General features: G+C 39.6%; 1 protein-coding gene across 1 annotated transcript; it reads right to left on the bottom strand.

Annotated features, from left to right (window-relative positions):
• Positions 1-220: 220 nt before the first annotated feature.
• On the bottom strand, positions 221-17802 carry LOC131894248 (zinc finger protein 844-like). Its single transcript, XM_059244474.1, is given in 5 exon segments — positions 221-548; positions 13095-13893; positions 13896-14581; positions 15726-15786; positions 15989-17802. Coding segments are annotated over 5 exon segments (1908 nt in total). The 5' UTR covers positions 16023-17802.
• Positions 17803-19746: the final 1944 nt, after the last annotated feature.

Genomic DNA, 19746 nt, shown 5'->3' with positions numbered 1-19746 from the left:
ATGGGCATTGGCATTTGGGCCCACCTTGACTGGGAAGGCTTCTATGGGCCTACATACTGACAGTGATGCAAGCTGTAAGGGTTGGAAGACACCTGGCATGGCAGGAGAGTAGCCACCTCCTGAGGCAGACAGGTACTGAGGTAGATTACCCCAAGAATACTGCAGTGAAGGTGTAGTGGCCCACAGTGGTGGTGGAGCAGAGAGGGGAGAAGTACATGACTTAATGATAGGATGCATTCTCCTTGACAGATTCTGTGAGGCCCAAACTGACAGCTGCATTCTTCTTGACAGATATCTCGAAGCCCAAACTGACAGCTACATTCCCCTTGACAGATTTTGCCAGGTCCAAACTGATGGCTATGTTCTCCTTGACAGATTTTGCAGAACCCAAACTGGTAGATATCTCAGGGCCCAAACTGACAACTACATTATCCTTGACAGATTTCATAGGGCCCAAACTGACAGATTTTGCAGGGCCCATACTGACAGCTGACTTCTCCTTGACAGATTTTGAGGAGCCCAAATTGACAGATTTCTTCGGGCCCCAACTGACAGTTACGTTCTTCTTGACAGATTTCACTGGGCCCAAACTGTCTGCTTCCTATCAGATATTGTAGAGATAACCAACGGAAGTGATGGTGGTGATGAAAAGATTACCCATATTTTAGAGGGAAACAGCAAGCAAACAACAGTCAGAGAGAAGATGATATTCAACAGGGGTGGAATTTGTAGCAGACCCTTATTTCTTGTGCTTAGTGGGGGACTTCAGTGGTTTTTTAGTCCACACCTGCATGCCCACATAGTGTCTCCAGACAAGGGATTGTATTTGGGATCTGAGCCTTGGTTCTACCTCCTGGAGGGTCAATCCTTATGTGGAGGTGCCAGGAGAACCAAAACAGAAAAATAAATGTGTCTTCCTAATGGGACAGGAAGACAAACATGGCAGACAACACAAAAGAAGGAAAGAAGTGGAGGTCCCAATGCTTACCTGCCAAAGGTACTGAAAGAACACAACACTGAGAGGCCTTCTCACTGAAACACACCATCCTAGGGGTGCTGTAAAGCACTGCAAGTGAAGGGAGTGGATGATCAGAACCTGCACTAGGAAAGAGGAAGTAACAGAAGACCCACATTCAGGCACCAGCTGTTGCTTGATCCTAATGACTCCCTCAAAGGAGGGGGTGAGAAAGTGCAGCATCAATGGCACAGACACCAGAGTCAGTTGAAGGCAAATAATGAGCTCATTTATTCAATAACAGGGAAGGCCTTTTATACACTCCTCCCAGCACCCAGTCTGTGTGTTCATCCCCCATTGACTGAGCATGATCAGGAACTCTGACAGCAACTAGGAACTCTGACAGTGCTTGTTGCTAGGCCATCAGGCAGACTCCATATGATCAGGACCTCTGATAGCAACCAGGAACTCTGACAGCACCTGTTGTTAGGCCTTCAGGCAGACTCCAGGTTGGCTCATAAGGAAGTGCCTTATGTGCATGCCTTGGCAGCTGGTCTGAGCCAATTTCTTCAACTCTATGGGCCTGTCCTACTACACAATCCCAACACATTTCCTCACAGGCTTTAAAAGAACAATACTCAACTTCATATGGAAAACAAAAAAACTCAGGATAGCTAAAACAATTCTGTACAATAAACTTTTGGATGTATCACCATCCCTGATTTTAAGCTATACTACAGAACTACACTAATAAAACAGCATGATATTGGCATAAAAACAGACAGGTAGATCAATGGAATCAAACTGAAGACCCTGACATTAATCCATACACCTATAAACCTATTTTTGACAAAGATGCCAAAATTATACAATGGTAAAAAGAAAACATCTTCAACAAATGATGCTGGCATAACTGTATGTCACCATTCGGAAGAATGCAAGTAGATCCGTATCTAGTGTCCTGCACAAAACTTAAGTCCAAGTGTATCAAAGACCTCAATATAAATCCAGTTACACTGAACCTGATAGAAAAGAAAGTGGGATGTAGCCTTGAAAGCATTGGCACAGGAGAATATATTGGCACACCTGAATATAAAACCAGTAGCACAGACACTGAGAGCAACAGTTAATAAATGGGACCTCCTGAAACTGAGAAGCTTCTGTAAGGCAAAGGACATTGACAACAAGACAAAATGGCAGCCTACAGAATGGGAAAAGATCTTCACCAATCCCACACCTGACATAAGGCTAATATCCAAAATATATAAAGAACTCAAGAAACTAGACATCAAAAAAACAATCCGCCGGGCGGTGGTGGCGCACGCCTTTAATCCCAGCACTCGGGAGGCAGAGCCAGGCGGATCTCTGTGAGTTCGAGGCCAGCCTGGGCTACCAAGTGAGTTCCAGGAAAAGGCGCAAAGCTACACAGAGAAACCCTGTCTCGAAAAACCAAAAAAAAAAAAAAAAAAAAAAAAAAACAATCCAATTAAAATTGGGGTACAGATTTAAACAGAATTCTCAACAGAAGAATCTCAAATGGCTGAAAAACACTTAAAGATTGCTCAGCATCATTATTTATCAGGGAAATGCAAATCAAAATAACTCTGAGATTCCATCTTACACCTGTCAGAATGGCTAAGACCAAAAATACAAGTGACTACTTATGCTGGAGAGGATGTGAAACAAAGGGAACACTCCTCCATTGCTGGTGGGAGTACAAACTTGTACAGCCACTTTGAAAATCAGTATGGCAGTTCCTCAGAAAACTGGGAATCAATCTGTCTTAAGACCCAGCAATACCATTCTTGGGCATATACCCAAAGGATGCTCAATCATACCACAAGAACATTTTCTCAACTATGTTCATAGCAACATTATTTGTAATAGCCAGGACCTGGAAACAACCTACATGTCATTCAACTGAAGAATGGATAAAGAAAATTTGATTTATTGACACAATGGAGTATTACAAACAATGATATCAGGAAATTTGCAGGCAAATGGATGGAACTAGAGAAAAAAAATTATCCTGAGTGAGGTAACCCAGACCCAGAAAGACAAACATCATATGTACTCAGTCATAAGTGGATATTATCTCTAAATAAAGGATAACCATGTGACAATCCCCATTTTTAGAGAGGCTAGGTAACAAGGAGGGCCCAAGTAAGAATACATGGATTTTCCCAGGAAGGGAAAACAGAAGAGATCTCCTGAGGGGCTATTTTTTTTATAGAAAAGGGGAAGAATGGTGAGAAAATCACTGACAATGGAGGCTTGTTTGTAAAGTTTCAGATGGGAATAAAGACTTTTGTAGTAATTTTCTAAGGGTCTTTTGTTTCATATTTTGGCTAAGAGTCTGTGTGTGCTCGTTGTGCTGGAGTTGCACGAGCACCTGTGACTGTCAAAGAGATCAGCACCACTGAATTGAAACTGATGTGTTTCTTTGCAATAGCTTTTACTGCTGTTTGGTCCAGTAAAGTCAGGCTACATTTGGAGCTGAATATTGCAGTGTAACTATCATCTATGTGGTACTAGATTTAAAGGCATGCATGATCAGGATTATTATGCATTAATGTCATGGATAGCTGATGATGCTTGTGGCAGGTTTGCAATTTCTGCAGAGGTTGCAGAGGACACTTGAAGGTGTGGTAAATTCTAGGACCACAGGATAACCATCAAGGAGAGTTGTAGGTATTTAGTAGAGCTGGCACATAGGAACACTATGTGTGTTGTGCGTGACAGATACTGAGACTTGGAGCTTCCCAAGTCCTCTAGAGTCTAGAATATCATTAAGAGTCCCAGAATTTGGAATCATATGAATGCTGCTGAGTTTTGGTTTTCCTTTAATGTCACTGATTATTTGCTATGCCCCAGTTCCCTTTTTGAAAAAAAAAATGGATGGTTCTCATTTTTTGTTTTCAAAGAACATGAAGTTAGAAGACCTTAAACTTTTTAAATGTTGGAATTAAAGAAAAAACTATGGGTTTTAAGAAGTGAAACATATTTTACATTATGATCAAAGTGAGAACTTAGGGACCAGGAATGTAAAGGTTAGGTTTAAAAGGGATGTTTCTGATTGCACATGGCAACTAATTCACAAGATGTGGAATTTACTGGTTAATTTCAACTGTGAACCTGACACAACCTATGATCACTTGGATAGGGTTTGAGTGAGTTATTTTGTAGATTAGGTTGACCTGTGTGCACATATGTGGTAGACTGTCTTGACTGTTAATTGATCTACAATAAATTACCCACTTGTGGTTGTGAGACCAAAATGAGCCATCTTAGAAATAAGACCAAAATGCTTTCACCCTAAAATTAAGGCCTAAGATTTTTCCTTTTGGGAATAGGCCATTAGTTACTGAAACCAGTCAGTTCAGATTCCAGAAACCAGGAAGTGTAAAAGTACAGAGTTACAAGATAGTCACGAGGTAATGCCTGCCAGACTATGGAATGTCCTCTCCCTGGTTTCCAGGGTAACTGACCATAAAAATGCCCTCACCTGAGGGCAGCCAATGAGAAATGGTGGCGGGCAACCACTCCCTTAGAAGTAATTTTTAGAAGCCCCTAGAAGCGAGCCAATCAGAATTGTACCCGTACTAGCACCCTAAACGATGTAACCTTGTGATTTTTCCCTTTAAAAGCTGAGCTTGCAGATAGGTGGGCGCTTCCTCCAGCCTCCACTGCGTTGGATGTATTGGACGAAGTCCCTGCCTAGGCTTGTATTGCTTTTGGATATCCAGAATTAAACCATGCTTTTGCATTCCGGCATGCTCGTCTTTGGTGGTCTCTCTGGGGGTCACGATCTGGGCACAACAGTGGTATCTCCTTTCCATAGGCTGAACCCTGGACTGTATAAGAGTGAAGAAAGTAGAAAAGAAGAAAGCAAGAATGTGTTTATTTTCCTTTCACCCTTGATTGTGGATGTGATGTGATTAGGTCCTTGAGTTTCTGTATTTACACCTTGTAAATGACGAGCTGTAACTTAGAATTGTCAGTCAAATAACTGCTTTCCCCCACAAAGTTATTTTATTCAGGTTATTTTATCAGCTAGACAGAAATGAGACTAGACTACTGCCCTGTGTATTGCTCAAAATGAAAAGAATCTGGATCATAATCTATGGGACATCTCAAAGGCTTCCTACTAAAACTTACTTTTAGTAGTGAACCCCAACATACAAGGCCCAGTCCTCTTCTGTACCACTGATGGTATATTTTCCTTATTACTCTCTAATCCTTTTCAGTCTGGTGTCTGTAACTGTGCCATCTGGTTGAACTGACTGGTTTTTGCCAGATGGACTGTCAGCCACAAAGTATTGAGAGAAAAATATAAGATTATAGATATATTTTTTGCTAAAGATGATGAGATAGAACAGGTAAATTACTTTAGATTAATGGGATTGTAGGCACAGAGTATTTTCTGAACATGATGGTTATTATATAATTAAAATAGGAAAAATGAAGACAAAATCAGAAAACTTAAGTACATTGTAATATGTGTGGATCAGTTATTAAAAAAGTTTTAACAGATAAAATGTTCTTAAAGGTCATATATCCTTTATATATGAATTATAAAACAATGAGGAGTCTATGGGAGGGCTTGGAGGAAGGAAAGAGATCATGGAATTGATGTAATTGTAATCCTCCAAAATTATTTTTAAAAGTTGAAACAGGCTTAGTGGCCATGTGTGCCAGAGACTAGGGATTTATATTAGAGAACAACGATGATTAGTCATGTTTTTTCTCACAGGCTGTACATCTTAAATCTAGAAAATAACAGCCCTGTTATGCAGGACCACCACTATTTTAACCAGATCTCCTATTCTAGTTGAACTAGAGTAACTACAGTACTCTGGTTTCATGATAAGTTCAGTTCTTTATCATGATTCCTGATTGCCTGGTCTGTGGAACCAAAAAATAGACAGTCAGAATATTTATCGATCATCTAAAACTTGATTACCTCACTACTCATTTCTAATGTCAACTACAGTCAAAGCAGAAAAGATTTCCCTCTTCTTCATGCCCTCCCTTTCTGTGCTGTGACTACATCTGCTTTAAAATTGGTCAGTGAACTCAATTCTTACAGAGGTACTTCTTCATTTTTAAATACATAATAAAATCTACAGACATTGGATAACACTCATTCACTCATCTATTTTGTCTTCTAACACACCAGTCAAGCCCCAGCCTGGATAGAGTTGCAAAACAGTCTTTGCAGCACTGGACATCAGAGTCAGTATTAGGTGTGTTCAAAGCAATTCTCAATTACATAAGATGAGGCAATCCTGAGCTACAGGAGACATCACACTAAACAGAAATAAATAATCAACAGCACTTGAGAAAAATGAAAGGAAATTATTAATGACTAGAAAACATTAGAGAATGATAACAAATAAGAGAGTAGAGTAGTGATGTATTTAAAAAAGTCAAATTTAAAAAGTGAAACTAAGTATTGACTTTTTAAAAGATCAATATAATTGAAAAAACATAGCTATGCTGACTTTGAAAAAGAGCAAATCATTTGCTGGTAGAGGATATGTCATTAATAAGAGACCAATTGATCTTGCTCATATGTACATGTTGGATGCTGAGACCTGTAATCTGACACACACAGCTATGGCCTGCATCTCAAATCTCTGAGCTGACTTAACTGTGACAAGCAAGACTGTGTAATGGCCTTTGTATCAAACCTCTGAGGTGATTAAACTCTGACAAGCAGGGTTGAACATATCTGCATAGGAATGTTCCCTTGTTGGAAATTTAATATTCATTGGCTCAACTAACCTTTTTAAATTGTACACCCATCAATGTGGTCTGACTTCATTCACATGACATCAATTAATACATGCTGGGGAATTACAAAATCACTCCCGCTGCTACAATCAGTCCATAATGGTGACTCAAGTAGCTGATTGCCTACCAAGTTCCCCCCTGTGGTGTACACAAAAAACTGTTCCTCCTATTCTGGTCTGAAGGGAGAAGCTATGCTCCACAGGCAAATAGTTTTCCTGTTACTGAAATGAACAGTTGACTACAAGACTCAAATTGGTAATTTTAAAACTCATTGGTTTTAGAGTGCTTTAATCTAAGAATTTGGTTTGTTTAATCATTAAGGACCACAATGTCACTGCCCTGGAAGGCAGTAGACTAGGATCAAGGCCACCTAAATCAACATATGAAAGCTTGTCTCATTTTTCTAAAAGGCTGAAAGTACTGCAGTTCTAGAATTAATATGCCATCCAAAGGAAAAAACATTCAACATACTCCAAAGTTTAATAAACCAAAATTTCTTTAGTAACAGTATGCATTCTGCTGTGGCTAATGCTAAAAGAGGAGCCAGACTAGAACAGAATTTGCATTCCATGTGTACTGTCATCCTTAAATCTCTTTTAGGGTCAGGTCAGGTCCCAGGTTATACTTTAAACAATTTAAATAGGGACAGGAGACTGCAAGTCTAGCTACTTTGGCAGATGGAGATTTACAGTGCAAGAGATTTTCATTTAACAGATTGATCAATACCACAGTTCTCACACATATAAAGGACAGAGAACACAAATATAAATAGATAGATAGGTAGGTAGGTAGATAGATAGATAGATAGATAGATAGATAGATAGATAGATAGATAGATAAAAAAACCATCAAGGGAAAGTCACCTATCCACACTGTGGCTGATGTTGTTAAATGAAGAGCTACTCTGAGCTATTCTAACCACAAAATAAGGCTTATTTTGCCTCTGAGCAGGCTGGCTCAGAGGAAGGCCATAGCTGCTTCTATGCAGAACCAAAAGGACTTAATTTTAACTATCTCTTACTGCTGTCTGTTTCAAGGCTGTGACATTACTATACAGAACTCCATTTTTTTAATTTATTTTTGTATTCTGTATATGACTATTTGCCTGCATGTGTCTGAGTGCAGTATCTGCAGAGGCCAGAACGTATCAAATCTCTTGGAAATGGAGATACAGGAGATGGTTAGCTACCATGGATTCTGGCAATGGAATCCTGCATCTTCTATAAGAACACCCAGTGCTCTTAACTGCTAAGTTATTGCTCTAGCCACATTTTTTATTTAAATTTTATTTTTAGACATTTTAATTAAAATATACATACATCATTTTCCCACTTCTTTGTCCTCTCTCTATCCCTTCCCAAATTCTTCCCTTCCAATTTCTTCCTTGAAAGTATGTATGATTAAGTATACACATATATCAATAAAACCTGCTGAGTCCATTTCTGTTGGTTGTGTGTATATGGTTTCAGGGCTGAACACATTGCATTGGATATGCAATTAGGGAGCTCATCCCTGCCTGAGGCTAATTCTCCCACCTGCAGGAGAATTTCACTCTTTAATGAGCAACAGGAGTCTGACCCAGAAGTGACCTTGGCTGCCTTGGACAGGAAACACTATCAAGAATAGAAAACTTGGGGTGATAAATATCTCAGCTAACACTTTGTAGTATCATGGCCCTGAAGTTCTGGTGCTTCAGGGAAGACTATGGACATTGTCCTGAGCCAATCACAGTTTCCCTTGGTGCTGTGGTCCTTCCACCATAGCCCATTGACCATTCTCACCTCATATGGTTTTGAAATCCTGAAATTTCTGCCTCTACTTTCTAAGTCTCATGATTACAGGCTTGTATCACCATGCCTGGCTTAGGTGGCTTCACCTTCTTTCAGTGATCCATTAGAAAGATGGTATAAGTAAGACGAGCAGTTACACTTAACAATATTGAAAAACAACTTATCTTTGTGAGCCTGGGTTTCATCATGTATAGAATAAGACTGATCTAGTCCCTTGATGAGTTGTAATAGACTCAGTGACAAAGAAAAACAATGTTGCTCATATTTGAAAGACAGTGGACTTTAAGGTAGGAGGGCTGCATTTGATGGGAGCCTTCTGTTGCTGGAGTTAGGACAAGAGCCTGTGTCCTGGCTACCCTAACCAGCTAGCCACAGCAACTCATCTTTATTTAAGCCATTCATCCCACTTAAAAAACCAAGTTATGGCAGGAGGTGGTGTCATACACCTTTAATCCCAACACTTGGGAGGCAGAGGTAGAAGGATCTCTGTGAATTCAAGGCCAGCCTTGTCTACAGAGCTAGTTCCAAGACAGCCAAGGCTACACAAAGAAACCTTGTCTCAAAAAAAAAAGTTAGTTGTTTGTGATGTACCCACCTATAATTCAGGTACAGTGGAGGCAAAGTGGGCAAATCTCTCTGATGTTCTAAAAGAGTCTAGACTATATAGTGAGTTCCAGGCCAGCCATAGATTCATAGTGACACACACAAAAAAAAAAAAACAGAAAGAAAACAATAGAAAAGAAAAATAGTAAATTATTAATAAAAACTAGAAAACATGACAATTTTTCAATGTGATTAATTTGGAAGAGAGATGAAGATATAAGGTAACTAATCCATCTTTGGATCCTAAGGATGGTTTAGATAGAAGGCAAAAAACACGCAAAACTAAGTAATCTAAGCCAGCTCCTCAGCTCCTTTCTCTCCTGAAAGGTATTCAGATGATGAGTAAATGTTTCTTCAGTAGAGACATTCTCATCTGGAAGACTCAGTCTTTTCCCACAATGAGATTTCTACAGAAATTAGAATGTCATTTATGGTGATATTTTATTTGTACTGAAATGTGATTTTATTTGTATGTTAATAAATAAAGTTGCCTGGGGGTCAGAGCTAATAGCAAGCCATAGCAGAAGTCTGGCTGTGGTAGCACATGCCCTTAATCCCAATCACATGACAGGCAGATCTCTGTGTGTTCAAGGATACCACCAGCATGGAGACACATGCTTTTAATCTCAATACCAACCATAGAAGACCTGGAGGTCTGTACAGACAGGCAGTGATGAGGAGATCATGTGGTTGGGTTTACAACCAATGAGAAGGCAGAATATAAAGTCAATAAAAAAGACAAACACACAGGAAGTAGCTCTCTTGCTGAGGAGGACAGCAGCGGCAGTAAAGGGTAAGGTTTTTAGCTCTTAGCTATTGCTCTGACCTCTTGGGCTTTCATCTCTGCATTGGCTCTGTGTTTCTTATTTAACAAGACAGTTACATCTACAGTCATTGACTCCACTATTTCACTTGCTGTTAACTAAAGGGAGAGTTATAAACGTCTCATTAGAATATCCTTATTCCTACTAGGAAGGTAGGTTTCAGGGATTGACAGAATAGGGGCTGAGTAGCTTTGAAGTCCAAGTGAGGAATGCAAAGTTGGGGCCTGCATGGAATTGTCACTGACAGCTGTATGTAGTTGCCAAAAGTGGATAGGGAAGTAGAAGACCTGGAAGGGGCTGACCCACAACAGCTGAGTTAAAACAGAGAGCACAGTAGGAGACAGTTTTTTCTTTGGTATACCCTAAGCATTGCTTTATGGAATTTGATCCTCACGCTTTCACACCCAAAGCTCCATTCCTAACAACTCCTCCAAACTCCACAGCTCTTTGTAAATGCCTAACTGTCCAAGACTTAGAGTGACTTAGCCACTTTCATGGTGACCCTTTATTGCTCTGGAACCATAAGCAAAATTAAACTCTTTTGTAAGTTGACTTAGACATTATGTATTATCAAAGCAAGAGAAAAGGCACTAATACACATCCATAAAGTCTTTTCTCTTTCGATTCTTTGTGTCTTTCACATCATACATCATGATCATCATTTCTCTATCCCTCTCTGTCTGCCCTCTCCTTTGAAACCTCCCCAACAAAATAAAATAAAATAAAATTTAAGATAAATGAGAAAAAATCAATCTCATAATGAAAGCTATAGTGTGACACAGCAAGTCATGCAGTAAACCCTTTTATTCATAAATTTTTACTTGTGTTTATTGCAAAGAGTCATTAGTCTAAGTTCAAGGCCTTTGGTTTCCACTATACTATCAATAGTGGATGCTTGCTGGGACTCCTCTTGGATATCCTGTTGTTGCCCTGTGTCATGGAGATCCTGCAGCTTTGGGTCTGCCAAACTGGCACCTTGATGTGCTCCTACAGATCATAGAAGGAGTGGGCCAAATCATAACCCTGGTTCTGAGCCTGGGTAGTTGCAAGGTTGGTCTTCTGGCCAGCTCTCCCTTGTCCTCACCTCCAAGAGGAGCTCTCCAGCATGCCCTGGCTAGTTCACCACTTGCAGCAATGAGCAAGAGGCAGAGCCAGTTATCCTGCTTTCATGTCCTCAGGGTGAGCTTTCCCATACTTACAACCATCAGGGCCAGCTCTACTGTGTCGCCCAGGTGAGGTGCAGGGGCCACTCTCCTGAGTGCTGCAGCTGATGAGGGGCAGAAGCAGCTCTCCTGCTCTTATGACCTCAGGGCCAGTTCTCCCACCCATCTCAGGCAGAGAAGGGCAGGGGGGAATCTCTCCCCAACCCATGCCAACATATGGCAGATGAGGGGTGGGCCCAGATCTCCCATGCTCACATTCTTTGGCTTGCTCACCCCCAGCACCATCAACAGGTTCAGCTCTGCAGTGCTGCCTAGATGAGATACAGGGCCTGCTTTTCCAAGTGTTGAACCTGGTAAAGGGAGGGTCAACTCCCTTGCTAGCTAGAAGCAGTAGGGCAAGGGCATATTTCCCTTGCCCACACAACTATACCACAGACAAGGGAGGTGGTACCAGCTGTGCCCCTCTCAGTCCCTCAGGGCTGGCTCACCTGTGACCTTGTTTACAGGATCTTCTCTACTGTGGTGTCCAGGTGGGAGGGAATACAGGGCTCATTCTCCTTAGTGCTACAGCCGGCGAGGGGTTGAATCAGGTCCCCTACCTGCTACAAGTATCAAGGGGTGAGAAGAGGTATCTTTCCCTCACCAAATGGCAGGAGCAACCTGCTCTCCCAATCTCACATCCTTAGTTCCAGCTTGCCTTTGCCCCTGCAAACAGGGTCAGCTTCATTGTGCTGCCCAGGTGAGATATAGGACCCTCTCTCCTGAGTGCTTCAGCCAGTGAGGGGCAGGACCAGTTCTCCCTAGTGTTGTAGCCAGTGAGGGAGTAGGACCAACTCTGTACAGCCCTATCTTCTCAGCGTTCAGTGGTATCAGGAAGCTTGGACATCAAAACAGACCTCAGCTGCATTGGGGCCATGAAACCAGACATGGGTTCTGGCAGCAGCCCAGGCCCAGACATCACCATGGCCCTGAGTAGCAATCAATCCACCTGCTTCAGGCTGCCTGTCACCTCTTTCAGACATACCTCTGTCCATAGGCCATGAACCATTCTGGCTCTCTCCCATACCACACCACACATTCGCTCACCACAATAGTGCCTATCTGTCTGGTGCTGCATGTAGGTCTCCTTGTCCCACTCAGTCTGTTGTGGTGCTGGGAAGGCCCCTGCTTCCAAAAATTAAGATGGTGACTGAATGCCCAGTGCCAGAGGACCGCCAGGCCTAGAAACAGTGGGTGGCTCATGAGTGAGATCCTTCCCACCCCAAGTCTAGTGACCAGAAGCAGAGCAGTGTTTGTCCCCTGGGTCTGCCAGGTCTAGTAATGACAGGTGGCTTAAAAGTGAGATTCTTCCTGCCCCAAGTCTAGTGACCTGGGGTAGAGCTGTGGACCCTCTGGGGTCCACCATGCCTATAAATGGCAGGCACATCCATAGTTATACACCTGGATTGTTATTTTATGTAATTGAAGAGAAGTATGAAATCTAAAAGCATTACCTTATTGCTTAAATTCATAGGGCTTTTGTCCATATGCGTTTGCAGGTGCAAACAAAATAAAGAGGGACATAATAATGCTTGAATGCTGATATTGTCAGATTCTTTTCTACAGAATAATCTTGTGTATCTGAATTTAAATGTAATGCTTGAATGCTGATATTGTCAGATTCTTTTCTACAGAATAATCTTGTGTATCTGAATTTAAATGTATTGGCTAAAGATATTACCAAATCCTTTACAGTCAGATTCCCTTTGGTATGAGTTTGTTCAAGTCCTCAAAGACACACTGTGATACACAAAGGCTTGAAAAGACCAATTTCACACTTAAAGTTTTATGCTTATATAAAAACTACCATGAATTGTAAAACTTTTTTGCACTAACTACATTTATAGGGTTTCTCAGCACTGTGATTTTTTTCTAATGATTTCAGAGACTACTGACATACACAAAGGCTTTATCACATTGATTATATTTGTAGGGTTTCTCTCCAATGTGTTCATTTTTGTATTTGAAGATTACAGTGATGTGCAAAGACTTTATTTTATTGCACTCATTACATTGGTAGGGTTTCTCTCCAGTATGTGTTTCTTTACATATTTGAAGATAAGTGTGACTTTCAAAGGCTTTAACACATTGATTACATTCATAGGGTTTCTCTCCAGTGTGCATTCTTTTATATATTTGAAGATGACTGTGAGTTTCAAAGAAAAGTGTGACTTTCAAAGGCTTTACCACATTGATTACATTCATAGAGCTTCTCTCTAGTATGTGATCTTTTATATATCTGAAGATGGTTGTGACATGTAAAGGCTTTACCACATTGACTTCACTCATAGGGTTTCTCACCAGTATACGTTCTTATATGTATTTGAAGATTGCAGTCACGTGTGAAGGCTTTACCACATTGATTACATTCATAAGGTTTCTCTCCAGTATGTGTTCTTTTATGTATTTGGAGACCACTATGACATGCAAAGGCTTTAGAGCATTGATTACATTCATAGGGTTTCTCTCCAGTATGTATTCTTTCATGTATTCAGAGATTACTGTGCTGTGAAAAGGTTTTATCACATTGATAACATTTATAGGGTTTCTCTCCAGTATGTGTCATTTTATGTATTTGAAGATGCGTGTGATGTGCAAAGGCTTTTCCACATTCATTGCATTCATAGGGTTTCTCTCCAGTATGTGTTCTTTTATGTGTTCAGAGATTGCTGTGTTGTGAAAAGGCTTTACCACACTGCTTACATTCATAGGGTCTCTCTCCTGATGTGTTCTTTTATGTATTCGGAGAATAATGTGTTGTGAAAAGGCTTTATCACATTGATTACATTTGTAAGGTTTCTCTCCAGTATGTGTTCTCTTATGTGTTTGTAGATGACTGTATTGTGAAAAGGCTTTACCACATTCATTACATTTATAGGGTTTCTCTCCAGTATGCATTCTTCTATGTATTTGGAGAATAAGGTGTTGTGAAAAGGCTTTATCACATTGATTACATCTGTAGGGTTTCTCTCTGGTATGTGTTCTCTTATGTATTTGTAGACTACTGTGTTGTGAAAATGCTTTATCACATTCATTACATTTGTAGGGTTTCTCTCCTGTATGTGTTCTTTTATGTATTTGAAGATGACTATGATATGCAAATGTTTTACCACACTGATTACATCCATAAGGTTTCTCTCCAGTATGTGTTCTTTTATGTATTTGAAGATGACTGTAACATTCAAAGTCTTTACCACACTCATTATATTTGGATGGTTTCTCCCCAATATGAGTTTTTTATGTATTCTGAGATTATTGTGACATACAGAGGCTTCAGTATATTGAATACAACCATAGAGATCATCTCTAGTAGGAATTCTTTCTTGTCTTTGAAGATGATCGTGATATGCAAAGGCTTTAACACAATGAGTATATTCAGAAAGTTTCTCCTCAGTATAACTTCTTTCATACCTGCAAGGATAATTGGTACATGTAAAACTTTAACCACATTCGTTATATTAAATATTTACATCTGTATGAATTAATTTTACAATTTGGTCTAATTGTAAAGAGGAATCAGATCTTAAGGCTTTGCCACTTTGTTTACACTCATGGTGTTCCCCTTCATTAAGGTTCTTTTGCATCTTTGAAGATACCTGTGATGGTAAGAGCCATTATTACATGGCTCACAGTTATATTATCTTTTTGCTGTATGAGATTTTTTCACATATTTGAAGAGAACTAGAAGAACTAAGAGTATACCACACATACTAGATTATTAAATTTTCCTAAAGTGTGAGTCATACTATATTTGCAAAGTGAAACAGGACAAACAGAAGTTTTCACACATTCCAATACTTATAGGGCTTTTCAGAAGTGTCAGTTTATTGATGTATTTCCTATGAAGTTGGAAAACCAATTAATTGTAAACTTGTATCAAATTCTACAGGTCTACTCAAAGTGGGGACTAGTATATTATCTTTTCATTGTTCTTAGAATGAAAGAGGTATGCTGCTCATTTTCATATTTCACATGGCTCATATGGCTTGCATCCAGAGTGACATATGTTACACCTACTAAAGGAAGACTAACAAATAAAAGGTTTCCACATTGCCTTCACACAGTTTGACTTTCTGTTCCTCAAAGACATGTGATATAGGAATTAAGGTTTCTCTAAAACAACCTTCTTGACTCACATTAACTGCCCCTCACTAAACTTAGCAAAGTCACTACAAGTATAGGAGTAACACCAGCTTTACTCTGGACTACTTGTTTATTAGAAGATTTTGGACATATTCAATTGTGTATACATTTGCAATATCTGAATGGTATGTAATTAAATGGATTGGAAGTTCTATAGTATAGGTCTCATGGGGCTATGATTCAAATGGTGATACTACTTAAGTCATTGTGTCCTTGTCTTTTTTTTTTTATATGAATGCCTTGCAACCACAGATCAGCTAGCTGACATTGAGGTATATAGTTTTGTGAGACTTTCATAATCACCAGTACAGTTTAAGCTGTGTTTATTTATAGTTTCTTTCCTTTAACACTTCTGGGACACATTATAATTTCTTCAGAGGCACATTTGTATCAGCTTGAACATAAAAATTACCTTCCATGTAATCTAGAACTTCCACAATGTTCTTCAATATTATGGTCTTCACAACTGTAGCCTAAAATATAGTAGCAGAAAATGTATGATATATTATTGGAAACTGTGTGAAATTTAACTTACTATCTTCACTCTACCTTAGAACCATGCCTGATTTCTTCACCTCATTTTTCCTCTTTCTAAATCAAAATTATAGAAGAGTATAAATAACCAAAAAACAGTTATCCCATTATTTTAAAATGTGAAGGAAAATTCAGTCTTACCTATATCTGTGAGGTTCCTATAAATCTCCAGCATCACATCTTTGTAGAGACTCTTCTGGGAAGGATCCAGCAAAGTCTACTCTTCCCAAGTGAAGTTGACATGCACATCATCATAGGTCACTTCATTCTAAAATATCCCACACATGTGAACAAAAGAAAATGTGATACTGACAGCACTGTAAATTAGTTATCTCTTTATCAATGTAGTTATATAATTCTGGTGCTTTCCACACTTATTCCATTACACAGAAGTTCTAATATAATCACCAAGTCACTTTAGAAGGAAACTGTATAGGAAGTTCACCTGTGATTTCTGCAACCATTGAAAATGATATAGCTGCTAGGCCCTGGGGCACAACCTGTGCCCTGGAACCCCCACCCATTGCTACCCCAGTTGCCAGCCAGCAGGGAAGACTCCTGTGGGCAGGCTTTCCCACCAATACCCCTGTCAGACCTTGCAATCTACAAGACCCACTCCTTACTCCAAACCCACCCATCATCCTGCAACCATAGTGGCTTCCTGGGATACAGAATCTACCAGCTCTGATTGAACCAAGAGGTGAGTGGCTCTTCTCCTACCCAGAAAGTCCTGCCTCCAGGACCAAGGCTTTGGGGCACAACCTGTGCACCCCACCCCCATCCACCACTGTCCCAGTTGCAGAATAGCAGGAAAGACTCTTGCAGAAAGGCTTCCCCACCAACACCCCCGATCAGATCATGCAGTTTGCAAGGCCCACTCCCTACCCCAAACCTACCCATCTCCCTGTGACCTCAGCATCTTTCTGAGATACAGAATCCAACAGCTCTGATTGGACCAAGAGCAGCTCCCTAAAACACAGAATCTACCAGCTTCAATTAGACCAAGAGCTATGATTGGACCAAAAGTGGCCCCCTGAGACACAGACATAGCAAACACAGATTGGACCAAGAGCAGCTCCCTCAGACACAGACACCTCTTGCACCTATTGGAGGAAGACATTGGTAGACACCAGTACAAAAATGCATACAATAACATAAAGAGCAATATGGCACCATGAGAACCTAGCATTTCTACAACAGCAAAACCTAAACATCACAACATAGAAGAAGCAGAAGAAAGTGCCCCTAAAAACAAATTTATGATGATGATAGAGGTCTTTAAAGAGGAAATGAAAAATTCCCTTAAATAAATTAAGGAAAAGACAAACAAAAAATTGGAAAAAAATCAACAAATCCCTTGAAGAAAGTCAAGAAAAAGCAATTAAACGGGTGAAGGAAACAGTTCAAGACCTGAAAATTGAAATAGAAACAATGAAAAAAACACAAAGCAAGGGAATGCCAGAAATAGAAAATCTGAGTAAATGAACAGAAACTACAGATGCAAGCATAACCAACAGACTACAAGAGATGGAAGAGAAAATCTCTGGCATAGAGGATACAATAGAGAAAATAGATTTGTCAGTCAAAGAAAACACTAAAGCCAAGAAGCCATAACACAAAACATCCAGGAAATCTGGGACACCATGAAAAGGCCCAACCTAAGAATAATAGGGATAGAAGAAAGGAGAAGAATACCAACTCAAAGGCACAGAAAATATGTTCAACAAAATCATAGAAAAAAACTTTACCAACTTAAAGAAGAAAATACCTAGGAAGATACAAAAAGCTTTTAGAACACCAAATAGACTAGACCCCCACACACACAAAAAGTCCCCTCGTGACATAATTAAACCACTAAACATACAGAATAAAGAAAGTATATTAAGAGCAGCAAAAGAAAAGGGCCAAGTGACTTATAAAGGCAGACCCATCATAACACCTGACTTCTCAAAGGAGACTAAAAGCCTGGACAGACTTAATGTAGATAATAAGAGACCACAGATGCCACTCCGACTACCATAGCCAACAAAATTTTCAACCACTATAGATGAACATGACATAGATGAACATGAAGTGAACAAGACATTCCAAGACAAAACCAGATTTAAATAACACCTATCCACAAATCTAGCCCTACAGAAAGCACTAGAAGGAAAACTCCAACCTAAGGAAGTTAGATGTACCCATGAAAACATGGGCAATAGATAAACCCATGGCAGAAAATCCAAAAGAAGGGAAATACACATACTACCACCAAAATAAATAAATGAATGAATGAATGAATGAATGAATGGAATGAATAAATAAATAAATAAACAGGAATTAACAATCATTGGTCATTAACATCCCTTAATATCAATGGACTCAATTCACCAATAAAAAGACAAAGGATAACAGAATGGATACAAAAAGAGGATCCATCCTTCTACTGCATACAAGAAACACACCTTAGCTCTGAAAGACAGACATTAGCTCAGAGTAAAAAGTTGGGAAAAGACTTTTCAATCAAGTGGACTTAAGAAGCAAGCTGGTGTAGCTATACTAATATCTAACAAAATAGACTTCAAACTAAAATCAATCAAAAGAGATCGAGAAGGACATTACATATTCATCACAGGAAAGATCCATCAAGATGAAGTCTCAATTCTGAACATTTCTGCCCTGAATACAAGAGCATGTGTAAAAGAAACATTACTAAAGCTTAAATCACACATCAAACCCCACACACTAATAATGGGAGACTTCAACACCCCACTCTCACCACTGGACAGGTCTTTTAGACAGAAACTTAAAGAGAAATAAAGGATCTAACCATTCACCCCTCACCCAAAAGAGGCAACTATTAGACTGTGGGAACCAAGAGAATGGTCACAGCATTTGGCCAACAAATGGCTTACTGATGGCTCATGAACCACTGATGGAACCAAAACCAAATGGAAAGCAGCAGCTTCTAGACCAGGGGAGGGAATGGCTAGTACTGAGGGAGGAATCACCAAATCAGCACAACATGCTGAAGTAATAACAGCACTGATAACTGTAAGACAAACAGCTCAGGAAGACAAAAGGAAAATTTATATCCTCTCCAATTCATGGTGTGTGTGCAATGATATAGCTATATGATCATCAAAATGGAAAACCACTAACTGGCAGATAAATGACAAAGACATTTGATCAAGGGAGGCATGGATGGAAATAGCAAAACAGCAAAGACATCAAAATTTATGGAACCCTTATAAACATATACACAGGCAAGACAGACAACACATCTAGAAACAATGAAATAGCAGACAAATTAGCATCCTTTTCAATTCATATTAGAATAATAAAACTTCATAGGGAACCAATTCAGAATAAATTATCAAGGATGATAGATCACACACACACATAGTGAAAATGATGTAATTACAACCCCAATAAATATTGTTAAAAAAGGTGAAATGGAGAACCAAATTAAATCAGGACAAATCTATGAGAATAACTATTAAAAGGAACCCAGATTGGAAAATTAAGAAACCTGAGAATGTTAGCATAATTTAAGTAAAGAAGAAATCCTAAGATCACATAAAACAATGGGACATTTAGGCTCACATGTTTTGTTCCAATGGTTTAATAAAAGGAACCTTAAGTTATCCTGGCAGATCTGTAAAGAAGTCAATAGAGACTGCCACCTTTATCCAGTACTTAAAACTAAATTCAGACATGATCTACCAGCTGTAACATGGTCTCCTAGACAGTTTAACTACACACTACAAATAGGTTTCATTGGATTCTTGAATATTCACAGGGGCCTATGTGTCTGCACCCTCGTAGATATAAGCACAGGACTTGGATTCGCTAGAGAAAGTCATGGACCAGACCAGTTGGCAACAAACATACACTCTGGTGTTGGATAGCCAGAT

Source organism: Peromyscus eremicus, chromosome 17, assembly GCF_949786415.1.
Source record: "Peromyscus eremicus chromosome 17, PerEre_H2_v1, whole genome shotgun sequence".
In the NCBI taxonomy this organism is placed as follows: Eukaryota; Metazoa; Chordata; class Mammalia; order Rodentia; family Cricetidae; genus Peromyscus; species Peromyscus eremicus.
This window is presented reverse-complemented; position numbering and strand designations above follow the sequence as displayed.